General features: G+C 43.2%; 1 protein-coding gene across 2 annotated transcripts in view; it reads right to left on the bottom strand.

The window, feature by feature from the left end:
* Window positions 1–8,071, bottom strand: part of FANCI (FA complementation group I) — a 34,362-nt gene extending 26,291 nt beyond the window's left edge. The window contains exons 1-8 of one of the 2 annotated variants that reach the window (XM_034424656.3): window positions 7,962–8,071; window positions 6,175–6,365; window positions 5,351–5,423; window positions 4,346–4,476; window positions 3,217–3,373; window positions 3,081–3,138; window positions 2,121–2,162; window positions 81–204 (exon numbers count right to left, since the gene is read on the bottom strand). In XM_034424656.3, coding sequence (XP_034280547.2) covers window positions 81–204; window positions 2,121–2,162; window positions 3,081–3,138; window positions 3,217–3,373; window positions 4,346–4,476; window positions 5,351–5,423; window positions 6,175–6,258 — 669 coding nt within the window. In that variant the 5' untranslated portion in view covers window positions 6,259–6,365; window positions 7,962–8,071. The remainder of the gene's footprint in view (window positions 1–80; window positions 205–2,120; window positions 2,163–3,080; window positions 3,139–3,216; window positions 3,374–4,345; window positions 4,477–5,350; window positions 5,424–6,174; window positions 6,366–7,961) is intronic. The other variant, XM_034424657.3, reaches the window with a different exon arrangement.
* Between the last annotated feature and the right edge of the window lie 6,481 nt (window positions 8,072–14,552).

Here is a 14,552-nt window from a genome sequence, read left to right as displayed (position 1 = left end):
GGGTAAACGGGATAATTCCTCTGAGCCGTGAGACTATGGCATTAGAAAATTTGGGAAGGCAATTTCCCCGAAAGCCTTACCTTGGAAGAAAGCAGCAACAGCTGATACACTAAAGGTGGGATTTCCTGGAGATCTAACTTGGAGAACATTCTTAAGATCTTTTCTACCACAAATTGCAGTTCTTCTTTACTCAATGGAACATCCCTGCATAGTGAAATAAAAGACAGATTGGCGCCTTTTCAGAAAACAGCACCACATTTACATCAGAAGAAGCAAAGTAACACATACATTTATTTACTGTATTTTTCAGACTATAAGACGCACCGGTGTATAAGACGCACCAAGATTCGAAGAGGTAAGCAAGAAAAAAAGTTTTTACCCTCCCCAGCCCCCAGAAGCACTCTGCAGGCCTCCCAAAGCCTGTTTTTATGAAAAATGGGCCCATGTTTTGCAAAAACAGGACACACGGGGCAGGGCTTTGGGAGGCCAAAAATTTCTGTATTTGGTGTATAAGATGCACCAACATTTCCACCCTCTTTTAGGGGGGGGAAGTGCATCTTATACTCCAAAAAGTATGGTATGTATATATTATTATTATATATTGGCTTTCTTCAAAGCTCTAAGGAACAGAACTGGTTCTCTCCTTCTTGGTTAATCTTCACAATAAAGCTGAGTTATACAGTCAGCTGAAATGAAGACTAGGTTAATTTATTTTATCAATTTTGCGAGACTGCCCAACTCTATAACAATTCTGTGTGGCACACATTACACATCATAATTTTGTTTGATTTTCGGCTCACTATATCCTATAAATTGAGGTATTCTGGATTGCAAACCATGACTTAAATGATGGACCATTGTACTTTAGTCACAAACTAAAGTTAAAACAAAGCTAACAAACAGTACATGGATTCAGCCAATGAAAGATAATATCAACTAATAAACTTGTAGCTAGATAAGAATTTGAATGCAGATGTTTTGATCCTAGCTTGGCATTCTAAACTAATCCAGGTCAAATTTGTATAATATTCTTTTCCCACAACCACCTTTTCATTTAAATGAAGCAGACAAAAACTAGTCTAGACAAGCTTCTCTCGGAATATGACTGGATTTGGACCATAAATTAATTCTGAACTTTGAACACTTTAAATGTGCAGAGAAGAGCAACAAAGATGATTAGGGGGCTGGAGGCTAAAACATATAAAGATCGGTTGCAGGAACTGGGTGTTTCTAATTTAATGAAAAGAAGGACTAGGAGAGACAGGATAGCAGTGTTCCAATATCTCATGGGCTGCCACAAAGAAGAGGGAGACAAGCTATTCTCCAAAGCGGGCCTGATGGCTCTGCAGACTGATAGCATTGTGATTAACACCAGCTGTCTGCAATTACTGTAAGTTCGAATCTCACCAGGCTCAAGGTTGACTCAGCCTTCCATCCTTTCTAAGGTAGGTAAATTGAGGACCCAGTTTGTGGGGGCAATAAGCTGACTTTGTATAAATATACAAAAGTATGAAGGCTATTGCTTAACGCATTGTAAGCCGCAGTGAGTCTCCAGAGAAGGGCGGCATATAAATCAAATTAAAAAAAAAAAAAAGCACCTGAGGGCAGGACAAGAAGCAATGGGTGGAAACTAATCAAGGAGAGAAGCAACTTAGAACTAAGGAGAAATTTCCTGACAGTTAGAACAATTAATCAGTGGAACAACTTGCCTCCAGAAGTTGTGGATGCTCCAACACTGGAAGTTTTTAAGATGTTGGATAACCATTTGTCTGTAGGGTTTCCTGCCTAAGCATTAGGTTGGACTAGAAGACCTCCAAGGTTCCTTCCAACTCTGTTATTCTATTCTATTCTATATAATCTTTCTAAGCTCTTTTCACTTTCATCAGATAATTCAGGAAAGGATATAAAAGCATCCCTTAGCACCTGGATCTTTCCAAAATGATACAGACATGAATGCTTTCCTTGGGAACCTTTCTCACTTAGGGAATAGAAGGAAAGCCTAGAACACTTTTTGAAGACCAAGCATAGACTGTTATTGAAGAATTTTTGTGCACCCTGTAATTGATCCCTAAGTCAGAACCAGACCAAAAAAAAAAAAAAGGAAATGTTTAGGAACTTACCTGAACATGGACGTTAGATGGATAACATACTGAGGGCTCCACCTGTTCAAAGAAACCAAACAAAACCCCTCCCACTTTGAATCTAAATATGATAACAAATATTATACTTCCAGAGAAACTGCATTTTTTTGATAAACTAAACCTACAGAGAGATGGATGGCTGCTAATTAAATAATCCACAAAGCTTTTATCAATTCAAGTTACCAACAATCCATCCACAATGCAACTGTAAAAGGTAAAGGTGAAGGTTCCCCTTGCACATATATGCTAGTCGTTCCTGACTCTAGGGGGCAGTGCTCATCTCCGTTTCAAAGCCGAAGAGCCAGCGCTATCCAAAAACGTCTCCGTGATCATGTCGCTGGCATGACTAAACGCCAAAGGCGCACAGAACGCTGTTACCTTCTCATAAAAATGGTCCCTATTTTTCTACTTGCATTTTTTACATGCTTTCGAACTGCTAGGTTGGCAGAAGCTGGGACAAGTAACGGGAGCTCACCCTGTTACGCGGCACTAGGGATTTGAACCGCTAAACTGCTGACCTTTCGATTGACAAGCTCAGCGCCTTAGCCACTGAGCCACAGTGTCCTTACAGAATGCAACTGTTTTTTTCTTAAATAATGCCTTAATTTATAAAGTGGTACTTGAAAGCTCTATTCTGAGGCTTACTCAAAGGATTACAAGGCAATTGTAATCATGAATATTCCCAGTTATTACCAAAGTAAACATTCTATTTACTTTTGCTCATTATCTATGGGAAGAAATATGACAACACTTCATAAAATACTGGTGAAGAAAGAGTGAGCAGGAGGGAGAGGGGGAAAGAGAGGGGGGAGAGGGGGAGAGAGAGGGAGAGAAATATATTCCATGTACTTATGGATAGTTTCGCATTTGCCTATGGAAATTACGCGAATAAACACTTTACATCAAATTGACCACCAGTTCTGGCAAGCGCAAACTTACCTGCTGGAACAGAGGGTATTTATCAGCTGTTTCTTATATTCGTCCCCAGTCAGCTCACCTGAAAGGGGGAATACGTTAGATGTTGCTAGTTAGCAAAAGACATCAGGGAGGGAAACCTGAAGAGGAAAGAGCTCACCTGTCCCATATTCAAGGGTCTCTTTAGATGTAGCCAGCACAGTGAGAATCGTAGGAAAGAGTTCCAAAGACTTGCCGCTCAATAGGCTGCCTCCTTTAATTGCTTCGATGAACAACATAGCCAAGTCAGCCAAAGTAAGCCCTGGCAGCTTATGAGCCTGATGTATTAAAAAATATATTATTTTTAAAAATATGATTATGTATTAAGAGGTTTCAGACCCAATAAAGAAATGCGCTCTGAATTACATTATAACAATTATAAAAGTGTCATAGAAGTACCTTCTCTATTCAAAACACGAAATACCATCTCCCAAAGTAAGAGGAATTATTATATACGTTTTGTCTATCATGTCAGCTATTAAGAAGCTGAGAGTGTATCCCAGCCTAAGATAGATAGAATTCTTTATTGGCCAAGTGTGATCAGACACAAGGAATTTGTCCTGGTGCATACGCTCTCAGTGTGCATAAAAGGAAAGATACATTCGTCAAGAATCATAAGGTACAACACTTCATGATAGTCATAGGGAACAAATAAGCAATCAAATCATACTAGGAAACAATCTCAATATAAATCGCAAGGATACAAGCAACAAAGTTACAGTCATGCAGTCACAAGTGGGAGGAGATGGGCGACAGAAACGATGAGAAGACCAATAGCAATAGTAACTAGCTCAACGTAGACACCATATGTGATCATGATCAAAAAATGCAAAGCTATACATGACACATCATTCTAATTGCAGCCCTTCCCATCCTCAACGCCATTCAATTATGTGGGCTTCCATTTTAGTAATTCCCCCTGCCAACATAAAAATTGTTTCTGGGATTTAGTCCATAAACTGCATCTGGAAACTGCCAGCTTAGAGAAAGTTGCTTTTCAAAAAATTAACAACTATGAGAGATGTCCTAACAACACAAGAAGGAAAAAGCAATCTTGGACAGTAAGAAAGTATTCATTTTCAGGCATCTATATAAACATACATAGCACTGGACTGCAAAGGAAATGATTAGCAAGTTGCTAACATATTGGCCAACTCAAAACAACATAAACCTTTTTAGATATAAAAAGCAATCATCCCCATTGTCACTCAGGGAAACCCCTGAGAAATTATTTTTTTATTATTTTTTACCTCTAACATAAGCAGTCTTATTATCTCAGATGCAATTTCCACTTGCAGGTCGCCCGATTCCACTAACTCAATACAGTGTTTGTAAATACTTAGTCTTCTGGAAACACCCTTCTGTTGAGAGCAAGGGGAACCTAAACAAACAGGGGAAAAAACATCACACAATAGCAACAAAGTATTGTTAATTTTGAACTGCTTAAACAGCAGAAAGGGGGATTTTGCAGTCTGAAAGCTTGCATATTCCTTTATCAACAGATAGGACAATTTGCTTCCCCAATACTTTGTTGATTAAAAAAATTCAACTGTTTATAAGCCATTAGTTGATGCAGTCTCTTCTAATAGCAGAACTATATCTGGGTTATAAACCAGGCTAATATATGGGTTATAAGCCATTACTTGATGCTAAAAAGGTAAAGGTAAAGGTTCCACTTGCACATATGTGCTAGTTGTTTCCGACTCGAAGGGGTGGTGCTCATCTCCATTTCAAAGCCGAAGAGCCAACGCTGTCCAAAGACGTCTCCATGGTCATGTGGCCGGATGACTCAACGCCAAAGGCACACAGAACGCTGTTACCTTCCCACCAAAGGGGGTCCCTATTTTTCTACTTGCATTTTTTACATGCTTTCGAACTGCTAGGTTGGCAGAAGCTGGGATAAGTAATGGGAGCTCACCCCGTTATGCAGCACTAGGGATTCGAACTGCTGAACTGCTGACCTTTCAATCAACAAGCTCAGCGTGTTAGCCACTGAGTCACCGCGTGTGGATTATAAGCCATTACTTGATGCTAGCCTATTCTAATACTAAAACGGGCTAATATCTGGGTTTCCTATCTTTTAATAATATTTTAAAAGGTAGGAAACCCAGATATTAAAATGAAACAGAGAAGTAGGTTGTCCCCAGTATAGTCAAGAAACTATTATTTATATACTTGCTCAAAATACTAGCTTCGTAAAGACAAGTAGCTATGACATTGGGCCAGAGATCAATCCACTAGTCCTTTGTAAGTACCTTTGAACACTCCTCTCAGAACAGCACCAATCCCCTTCTTCCTCAAAGCATGTTTCGTAATGAGGTCATTCAACTGTAGCAAAGAGACCAGAGTTGTAAAACATGTCATTCTTTTGAAATTTTACATCCACCACTACCCCTATTAATTTGAATAGAAACATGCATATTTATTGTCTTCTTAATGTGGTCTACAAATTCGCACACGAGAAATCTTTGGAAGAGTGTGAAGATGTTGGAAAAAAGAAGGAATGAGAACTTAAACATAAACAATCAAGTGACACAGTAGCAGAGTCCATTGATAGATTATTGCATAAATGGCAACCTAGCCCAGTTGGTAAGTAACCTAGGTAGAAGCATTTTAAAACATACAAAATATTTATGTTAACGTCTAATGGATTTAATATGGTTTCTTGTTCGTGGTTTGATATTCTATGAAACATCACTTTTAATTTTAGTGGGAGAAATATTGATATTGTTTTCATGAAAATAATAATAATAATAATAATATGGTTTTAAATTTTTGCAAATATCCTCAACATCTGCCAAATAATTTTGATCTTGTGGGGGTTCTTGAGAGACCTCCAAGGGTCCTCAGTCCATACTTAAAAAAACGCTGCTTTAAAGAGAGCTTAGAAACTGTAGCTCAGTACTGCCTACAATGCCACAGCGTGCCCAACATGGGAACCAACATGAAGAAGCTACTGAGGATCGAACAAACATGCTAAAAAGAAAAAAAAGCAATTTCAAGGCAAAAGCCATGCATGAATAATGGGCATATTTTGGGGGGGAGGGCAGGGGGAGGCTGATAAGCAATTGGGGCTGACCTCTTTTTCATCCAGGCTCTGCAGGCACGACTGGAGGCGCTCTGAGTTTCCCTCTGCTGCCAGAAGCAGGATTTTCTGGTCCATTTTGGCAGGGTGAGCTCAATGGAAGCTTTAGGGTCACTTACCAAATCTTCAAGAATAAGGGACATTTACTACAACACAAAAACAGGTTCCTCCATTTGTTTTGCCTCCTGGATCAAGGAAATGCTGTCATTAGTGTACGTTCAAAGTGACCATAAAATTATTCTACTCTATTCTATTCTATTTCTGGGGTAACACATAATTGCCCCTCCCGTGAACTCCTCCTATTTCCCCCAAATGCCTCCCCCCTATTGGTTGGTGCCCAGGTGACCTCTCGTCACCCAATACAGGTAGTCCTTGATTTACGACCCCCAAATTTCTGTTGTTAAGTGAAACATTTCTTAAGTGAGTTTTGCCCCATTTTACGACCTCTCTCGCCACAGTTGTTAAGCGAATCACCGCAGTCGATAAGTTAGTCACTTGGTTGTTCAGTGAATCTGGCTTCCCCCTTGACTTTTGCTGGTCCAGGGACGCTGCAACGGTCATAAATACGAGTCAGTTGCCATGTGTTCGAATTTTGATCACGTGATTATAGGGAATGCTATAGAGGTTGTCATTGTGAAAAAGGTTCCTCAGCCACATTCTTCAGTGCCGTTGTACCTTTGAACGGTTACTAAATGAACTGTTGTAAGTCAAGGACTACCTGTGAACTCCCCCCACATTGCCTGATGCTACTTTGACCCTTCTCAACCCAATGAGTTCCTCGAATGACTGACCTCTACCCTTTCCTTCCACCCCCAAATCCCCCCTCCCCTGAAGGATCCTGCCCCAATTGGGGGACTGACCCCCAATCTCCCCTCCCAACTATCACCCCCAAATCCTATTTCCCCCAAATAAGCCCGTGGCTTCACCCCTATTGGCTGGTGCCCACATGACCTCTCGTCACCCAATAAGCTCCCCCCCCCCCCGCCTGAGGCTCCTTTGAAACGCCTCTCACCCCAATAAGCTCCCAATGGGTACCTCCACCCCCCTTTCCCCCAAGCCCCCCTCCCAACTGACACCCCCAAATCCTATTTCCAAGTGACCCCCATGGCCTCACCCCTATTGGCTCATGCCCACATGGCCTCTCTTCACCCAATAAGCTCCCCCCATTGTCTAAGGCTCCTTTGAGACATCTCTCGTCCCATTGAGCTCTCCCCCCATGGGTTCCTCGACTGACACCCCCACTTTCCCCCAATCCCCCCTCCTGACACCCCCAAATCCCCTCTCCCCCCTCCGCTGTCCCCCCTGCAGGACCCTGCCCCAATTGGGGGTCTGACTCTGACCCCCAAGCTGACACCCCCAAATCCTATTTCCCCCAAATGACTGCCCCCCACCGCCGTAGCCTCACCCCTTCCACCCCCAAAATCCCACCTCCCCTGCAGGACCCTGCCCCAATTGGGGGACTGACTCCCAATCCCCCCTCCCAACTGTCACCCCCAAATCCTATTTCCCCCAAATGACCCCCCCCGGTGGCCTCAACCCTATTGGCTGGTGCCCACGTGACCTCTCGTCACCCAATAAGCTTCCCCCATTGCCTGAGGCTCCTTTGAGAGACCCCCTCTCACCCCAATGAGCTTCCTTCCCCCAATGAGTTCCTCGACTGACCCCCCCCAAGCCCCCTCCCCTTCCTTCCACCCCCCCAAATCCCCCCGCCTCTCCGCTGCCCCCCCCTGCAGGACCCTGCCCCAATTGGGGGCGGAGGGGTGGGGTCTCTTCTTCCCCACCTTTCCTTTCCCTCCGCCCCTCCCTATCGAGGCCTCCCGCCTTCTTCCTCGCCAGCCTTTCCGAAGGTCGAATCTCCCGCCAGGAACTACACAACAAACCCCGCCCCCAAAGCGAAGGAGGGAGGGACTTTGGTTTCCCTAGGCAACCAATCCTCGCTTCGCCGTCCGTCATATGTCTGACGTTTCCCCGAAGGCGGAGCCAAACGAAAAGACCCGGATGGAGCCGAGGCGCGCTTTTTTTTTTTTGCAAAGGTCCGCTAGTATCTGAGGATCCGGGTTCGAGTCCCCGTTCTTCCCGTTAGTAACTACTACACGCGAGAGATTTCTTCGTCAAATGTCGAGGCGATTTTTTTGGGGGGGGGGGTCCAGCTGTTTTTTTTTTTAAACAGTCTCGCCTGAGATCTTAAGAGGTTCGAGTCAAAGTTGCATTGCTTGCGGGTTTGCTATTGCATTCAATAGAATAGAACAGAACAGAATAGAACAGAACAGAACAGAACAGAACAGAACAGAACAGAACAGAATAGAATAGAATAGAATAGAATAGAATAGAATAGAATAGAATAGAATAGAATAGAATAGAATAGAATAGAAATAGAACAGAATAGAATTCTCTCTCTCTAGCCAAAGCTCCACGTTTGTGGATGTGGAATAAATAAAATTAAGGGAACCTCTTTCCAGCTTTGAGAGGTGCAAGGAGGAAACTCTTTGGCATCACGAGAAGCGTGCATGTATCGCATTCCCACGAGTTGCATGCCTAACGAACGACAGAGTCACCATCCGTGCCTCTGGGCATTTTTGCAACGATGGAAGGATATTTTTTTCCTTCCTCTTGACTCAATCCAATATTGCACTCTTTCTAAGGAGTGAAAAACTAAATGCATGAAAAAAAAACCATTACTACCAACCTGCCTTCCATTGAGGACCTGTATACTGCACGAGTCAATATCTACAGACTGGGAAAATATCTACAGACCCCTCACATCCTGGACATCAACTGTTTCAACTCCTACCCTCAAAACGATGCTATAGGGCACTGCACACCAGAACAACTAGACACAAGGACAGTTTTTCCCCAAATGCCATCACTTTGCTAAAGAAATAATTCCCTCGACACTCAAACTATTTACTAAGACTGTATTACTATTATTCTCTTCCTTACTTGTATCTATCTCTTCCCACTTATTATTATAACCATGTTGCTTGTATCTTTCAATTTACATTGTTTTTATTTGTTTCCTAGTACGATTTGATCGCTTATTAATAACCTTGACTATCACTAAGTGTTGTATCTTTTTATTCTCGATTAATGTATTTTATTCTCCTTATGTACACTGAGAGCACATACACCAAAGACAAATTCCTTATGTGTCCAATCACACTTGGCCACTAAAGAATTCTATTCCATTCCATTCCATTCCATTCCATTCCATTCCATTCCATTCCATTCCTCTATTCTATTCTATTCTATTCTATTCTATTCTATTCTATTCTATTCTATTCTATTCTATTCTATTCTATTCTATTCTATTCTATTCTATTCTATTCTATTCACTTTTAGTCTTCCATTTTGGGATGAACATCAAAGGGTGTGGGAATATGAATGGATTTCAGAAAAATTGCAGACTACAGGAACCATTTGCACTACTCAGGTGACCCTGAGTACACAGATAAACCTTCAAGTGGCCTCAACCACTCTCTAAAAAGGATGCGAATGACCAGCTGTCTGGAAGGAGTATAAATCCTTCCATTCCCCCACCATCCAGTCAGAGCCAAAGAAGCTTCTTGGATGAGAAGCGAAACATCTTCAAAGAAAATCCAGAAAGTCCAGTTGCCTCTCGAAAAAGCACCTTTGGGAATTCCTATGAGAGAGAAAACTGAATCCAGGAATTCTGCACTAAAAAGGATCAGCAGGGTATTGCTATTGGATAGGAAATCGGTAGAGAAGTCAAGAGGTATTCCAGAAGAAGATAGGGACAAACCACTTCCACACCATTGCTAAGAGAACCGTATGAATAAGCCTATAAAAATAATCAGCAGTCAAATTCAACTTGAGCCATGGTGATGCGGTACAGGCTACTTCTGCTGCCTGCCGGCTGCCTGCAATTTGGCAGTTCAAATCTTACCAGGCTCAAGGTTGACTCAGCCTTCCATCCTTCCAAGGTGGGTAAAACAAGGACCCAGATTGTTGGGGGCCAATAGGCTGACTCTGTAAACCACTTAGAGATGGCTGTAAAGCACTGTAAAGAGATATATAAGTCTATTGCTACAAGAAAGCTTACTTTTATTCAAACCAATTGGGATTACTGTAATCCACATGGCCTTTCTGCAAATACACAGCTTGTTTTTCAAGCTTTCTATGAAACCTTGAGCTGTTGGAATGAGCCAGTCGAGGAGACCCATAATCCCCAATGATTAGTAGAACATGGCCTTATTCCTTAAGGATGTCATTTTTCTGGAGACTTGAGTTGCTGTTCTTATTTTATCATTCCACTGTTTGGAGGAGTACATTTGTTTATATAGTCAAAGTATCAGCCCCCTGGAGTAGATACAGTAGACACAACTCGACATCAAATGTGCAAAAATAGAGAAGTAATCATTCACGTTGCCTGTTTATAGTAAGTTACCAACAATCCATCCAGAATGCAACTGTAAAGGTAAAGATAAAGGTTCCCCTCGCACATACTGTATGTGCTAGTCGTTCCCAACTCTAGGGGGCAGTGCTCACCTCCGTTTCAAAGCCGAAGAGCCAGTGCTGTCCGAAGACGTCTCCGTGGTCATGTGGCTGGCATGAATAAATGCCAAAGGTGCATGGAATGCTGTTACCTTCCCACCAAAGGTGGTCCCTATTTTTCTATTTGCATTTTTTACGTGCTTTCAAACTGCTAGGTTAGCAGAAGCTGGGACAAGGAACGGGAGCTCACCCTGTTACGTGGCACTAGGGATTCGAACCGCTGAACTGCCGACCTTTTGATCGACAAGCTCAGCGTCTTAGCCACTGAGCCACCGCATCCTTTTTACAGTCAGTAAATTGAGTTAAATTGAACCATGGTGGCACAGTGGTTAGAATGCAGTATTGCAGGGTAACTCTGCCGACTGCCAGCAATTTGATTCTGACTGGCTCAAGGTTGACTCAGCCTCCCATCTTTCTGACGTTGGTAAAATGAGGACCCAGATTGTTGGGGGGACAATAGGCTGGCTTTGTAAATCACTTAGAGAGGGCTGTAAAAATACTGTGAAGTCTTAAGTGTTAGTGCTATTAAAATCAATAAACAACATTCAATGCATCAACTGGATTCTTTATATGCCTAGTGTTGCCTACCAAAACAGATGAGATGACCTTTCTAAAGACAAAAATAAAGACTCCGTTGCCTTTTAGGATATTTTTTCCCCCAGCTTCCTAATCTAGGAGCTCTGGGACTTCATTATGTTCCACCCAAGCATGACCCTGCTTAATATTTTTGGCTAGCCCAGATTACTGTTGGCATGGACTTTCTAGCGTCTCCTACTTCTCCCACTATTAGATGTTCCCAGGAACAGATTGCATTGTTCTACTTGACGTGCTGCCTTTAGAACATCACGTGCTGAGCCGTTTGCTACTTGGAAATCTGCAGTTTTAGTGGCTCGCATACCACCAAGTGGAGGCTGCAAAACTGATCCTGCTTAGGTAACCTAATAATTGGCCTGAGCAATCTGCTGAAATATACTGGTGGGCCATTTCAAGATCCTGGTGGATCTTGAAGGTGGATAGACAGGCAGAAAGACCTATTTTTTAAATCTTTCAGCCCTTCGCACAGAGCCTCTGCAGACCATGTCAGACGAGGGCCAGACATCAATGCCTAAATACAGCATTGTGTTTGTTTAACGAGGACCAAATAATACCATTCATGAAAACTGTCAAATGTGTGGATGACCAATCAGAAGCTGGAAAGGGAAAGAAAAGCGATCAAAGTGGCATTTGGCTGAACCCATATTATGCCTTCTCCACACAAATCCCACTGACAGTTGTATCTCTCTCTGTCTCTGTCCTCTTTCTTTCTTTCTTTTTCTTTCTTTCTTTCTTTCTTTCTTTCTTTCTTTCTTTCTTTCTTTCTTTCTTTCTTTCTCTTCCTTCCTTCCTTCCTTCCCTCCCTATCTCCCTCCCTCCCTCCCTCCTCTCTCTTTCTCTCTCTCCTTGATCTGCACCCACAATTGGAACACATATTTTCCTCCCACAGTCCTGGTGGCATGGAATTCCAAATCCCCAAGCAATTAAAGAACACCTTTTTCATATTTTCAGTTCCTCTCCCCAGGGCCTATGTGCTTCTTTCTTTGAATCTGGAATCTTTTTAAGTTAAAAGAACCGTCTGCTAGCTTTAATGATCTCTCCCCCCCCCTGCCTATTCTTTTTAATCGGAATCTAAACTAATCTTCTGTTCCTATTAGAGGAACGGCCTGTGACTGTATGTGATAATCCAAGCTTTGATTTGCTTGCCTTGCCTTGTGATATGAACGTAGCGGCTGCGGATTATAAACCACACCTAATAATGGCTTAGCAAGTTGTGAACACTCTGCTATTGTAGCTTATTCAAAAAAATCAATACACTATTGTTCGATGCAACCTGGGAGCCCCAAAAGAAAGAGAGAGGAGGAGGGAGGGAGGGAGAGAGAGAGAGAGAGAGAGAGAGTGTCAATGGATGAACACATACTGTACATAAAGTTTAAAATGTGAATGGGCATAATTGCAGGTGTCAAGTACAAAACGGGATATCAACGGAATGCTGCTTGCAAAAAATGGCACAATCATGATACAAATAACAAATGTATTACGATGTCATTGTGATGGTGTCTTCGCGACATGCCATCATTTGTTCCCTGTTGTTCTCCCTCCCCCTCCCCCCCATAATTAATGGTACAGATCAGTGGTGAAATCTAAAATTTGTTACTACCGGTTCTGTGGGCATGGCTTGGTGGGTGTGGTGTGGCTTGGTGGGCATGGCAGGGGAAGGATACTGCAAAATCTCCATTCCCACCCCACTCCAGGGGGAAGGGTATTGCAAAATCTCCATTCCCACTCCACTCTTGGAGGAAGGATATTGCAAAATCTCCATTCCCTCACCACCTGGAGGAAGGATACTGCAAAATCTCCATTCCCTCATCACTCCAGGGGGAAGGATATTGCAAAATCTCCATTCCCACCCCATTCTGGGACCAGCCAGAGGTGGTATTTGCCGGTTCTCCGAACTACTCAAAATTTCCGCTACCGGTTCTCCAGAACCTGTCAGAACCTGCTGGATTTTATCCCTGGGAAGAACCCTCCTGGATCAAGTAAAGAGATTCATGACCCAGATCTCACCAGATGCTTCCAGGAAGGGCTCAAGCAGAATGAGAGGACAAATGCTCATAATTGGTATGGAAGGTCTGGCTGGATTGACCTCACACACTGAGACATCAACCAAAGTGTGAGCCATGAGCTGGGAGCCAACAGTTCTCAAGGCAGGGAAGTCATTTATGTCAGCAAACAGTCAACTTCAGAACCTTAGGAGCCTGTTTAAGCAAAGAAATGATGGGAAGAAGCAGTGATGCATTTAATGATATAAAGAGAACCTTCATCCCTGTGCTAACAGAGGATAAAAGGTAAAGGTAAAGCACTGGTGGATTTCAGTTCTGTGGGCGTGGTTTGGTGGATGTGGCATGGCTTGGTGGGCATGGCAGGGGAAGAATACTGTAAAATCTCCATTCCCTCCCCACTCCAGGGGAAGGTTACTGCAAAATCCCCATTTCCTCCTGATCAGCTGGGACTCGGGAGGCAGAGAATAGATGGCGGTGGGGCCAGTCAGAAGTGGTATTTACCGGTTCTCCGAACTACTCAAAATTTCCGCTACTGGTTCTCCAGAACTGGTGAGAACCTGCTGAAACCCACCTCTGAGGTAAAGGTTTCCCTTGCACCTATGTGCTAGGCGTTCCTGACTCTAGGGGGCGGTGCTCATTTCCGTTTCAAAGCCGAAGAGCCAGCGCTGTCCGAAGACGTCTCCGTGGACATGTGGCCGACATGACTCAACGCCAAAGGCGCATGGAACGCTGTTACCTTCCCACCATAAGGTGATCCCTATTTTTCTACTTGCATTTTTTACATGCTTTTGAACTGCTAGGTTGGCAGAAGCTGGGACAAGTAACGGGAGCTCACCCCGTTACGCGGCACTAAGGATTCAAACTGCTGAACTGCTGATCATTCGATCGACAAGCTCAGCGTCTTAGCCACTGAGCCACCGCCTCTCTATTTCTGTATGTCCTATGTCCCTGACAGAGGATACAGACATATAAATACATAGATGGACATGGGAGGAAGAGAATATGGAGCTCACATACGCAAAATATCTAAATTCGCCAGGAAGCTGCTCTTTCTCCTTTGATGGAGTTGCCGTCTCTGCCTTTTATCTCACTTTCAACATTCTCATGAATCCTTCATTCTCCCTCCATGTTACACTAATGAGTCTGGCCCAGTTATACAATAAGAGGCTTTTATGCATGGTTAATCGGCCCCAGAATCCCATCAACGTCCCCGTTATGCATTTCTCTGAGCCAAATCTCCTTGGCGGCTGTGTTGTCCCATCC

Source organism: Pantherophis guttatus, chromosome 13 (assembly GCF_059756535.1).
Source record: "Pantherophis guttatus breed Tessera chromosome 13, ASM5975653v1, whole genome shotgun sequence".
NCBI lineage: Eukaryota > Metazoa > Chordata > Lepidosauria > Squamata > Colubridae > Pantherophis > Pantherophis guttatus.
This window is presented reverse-complemented; position numbering and strand designations above follow the sequence as displayed.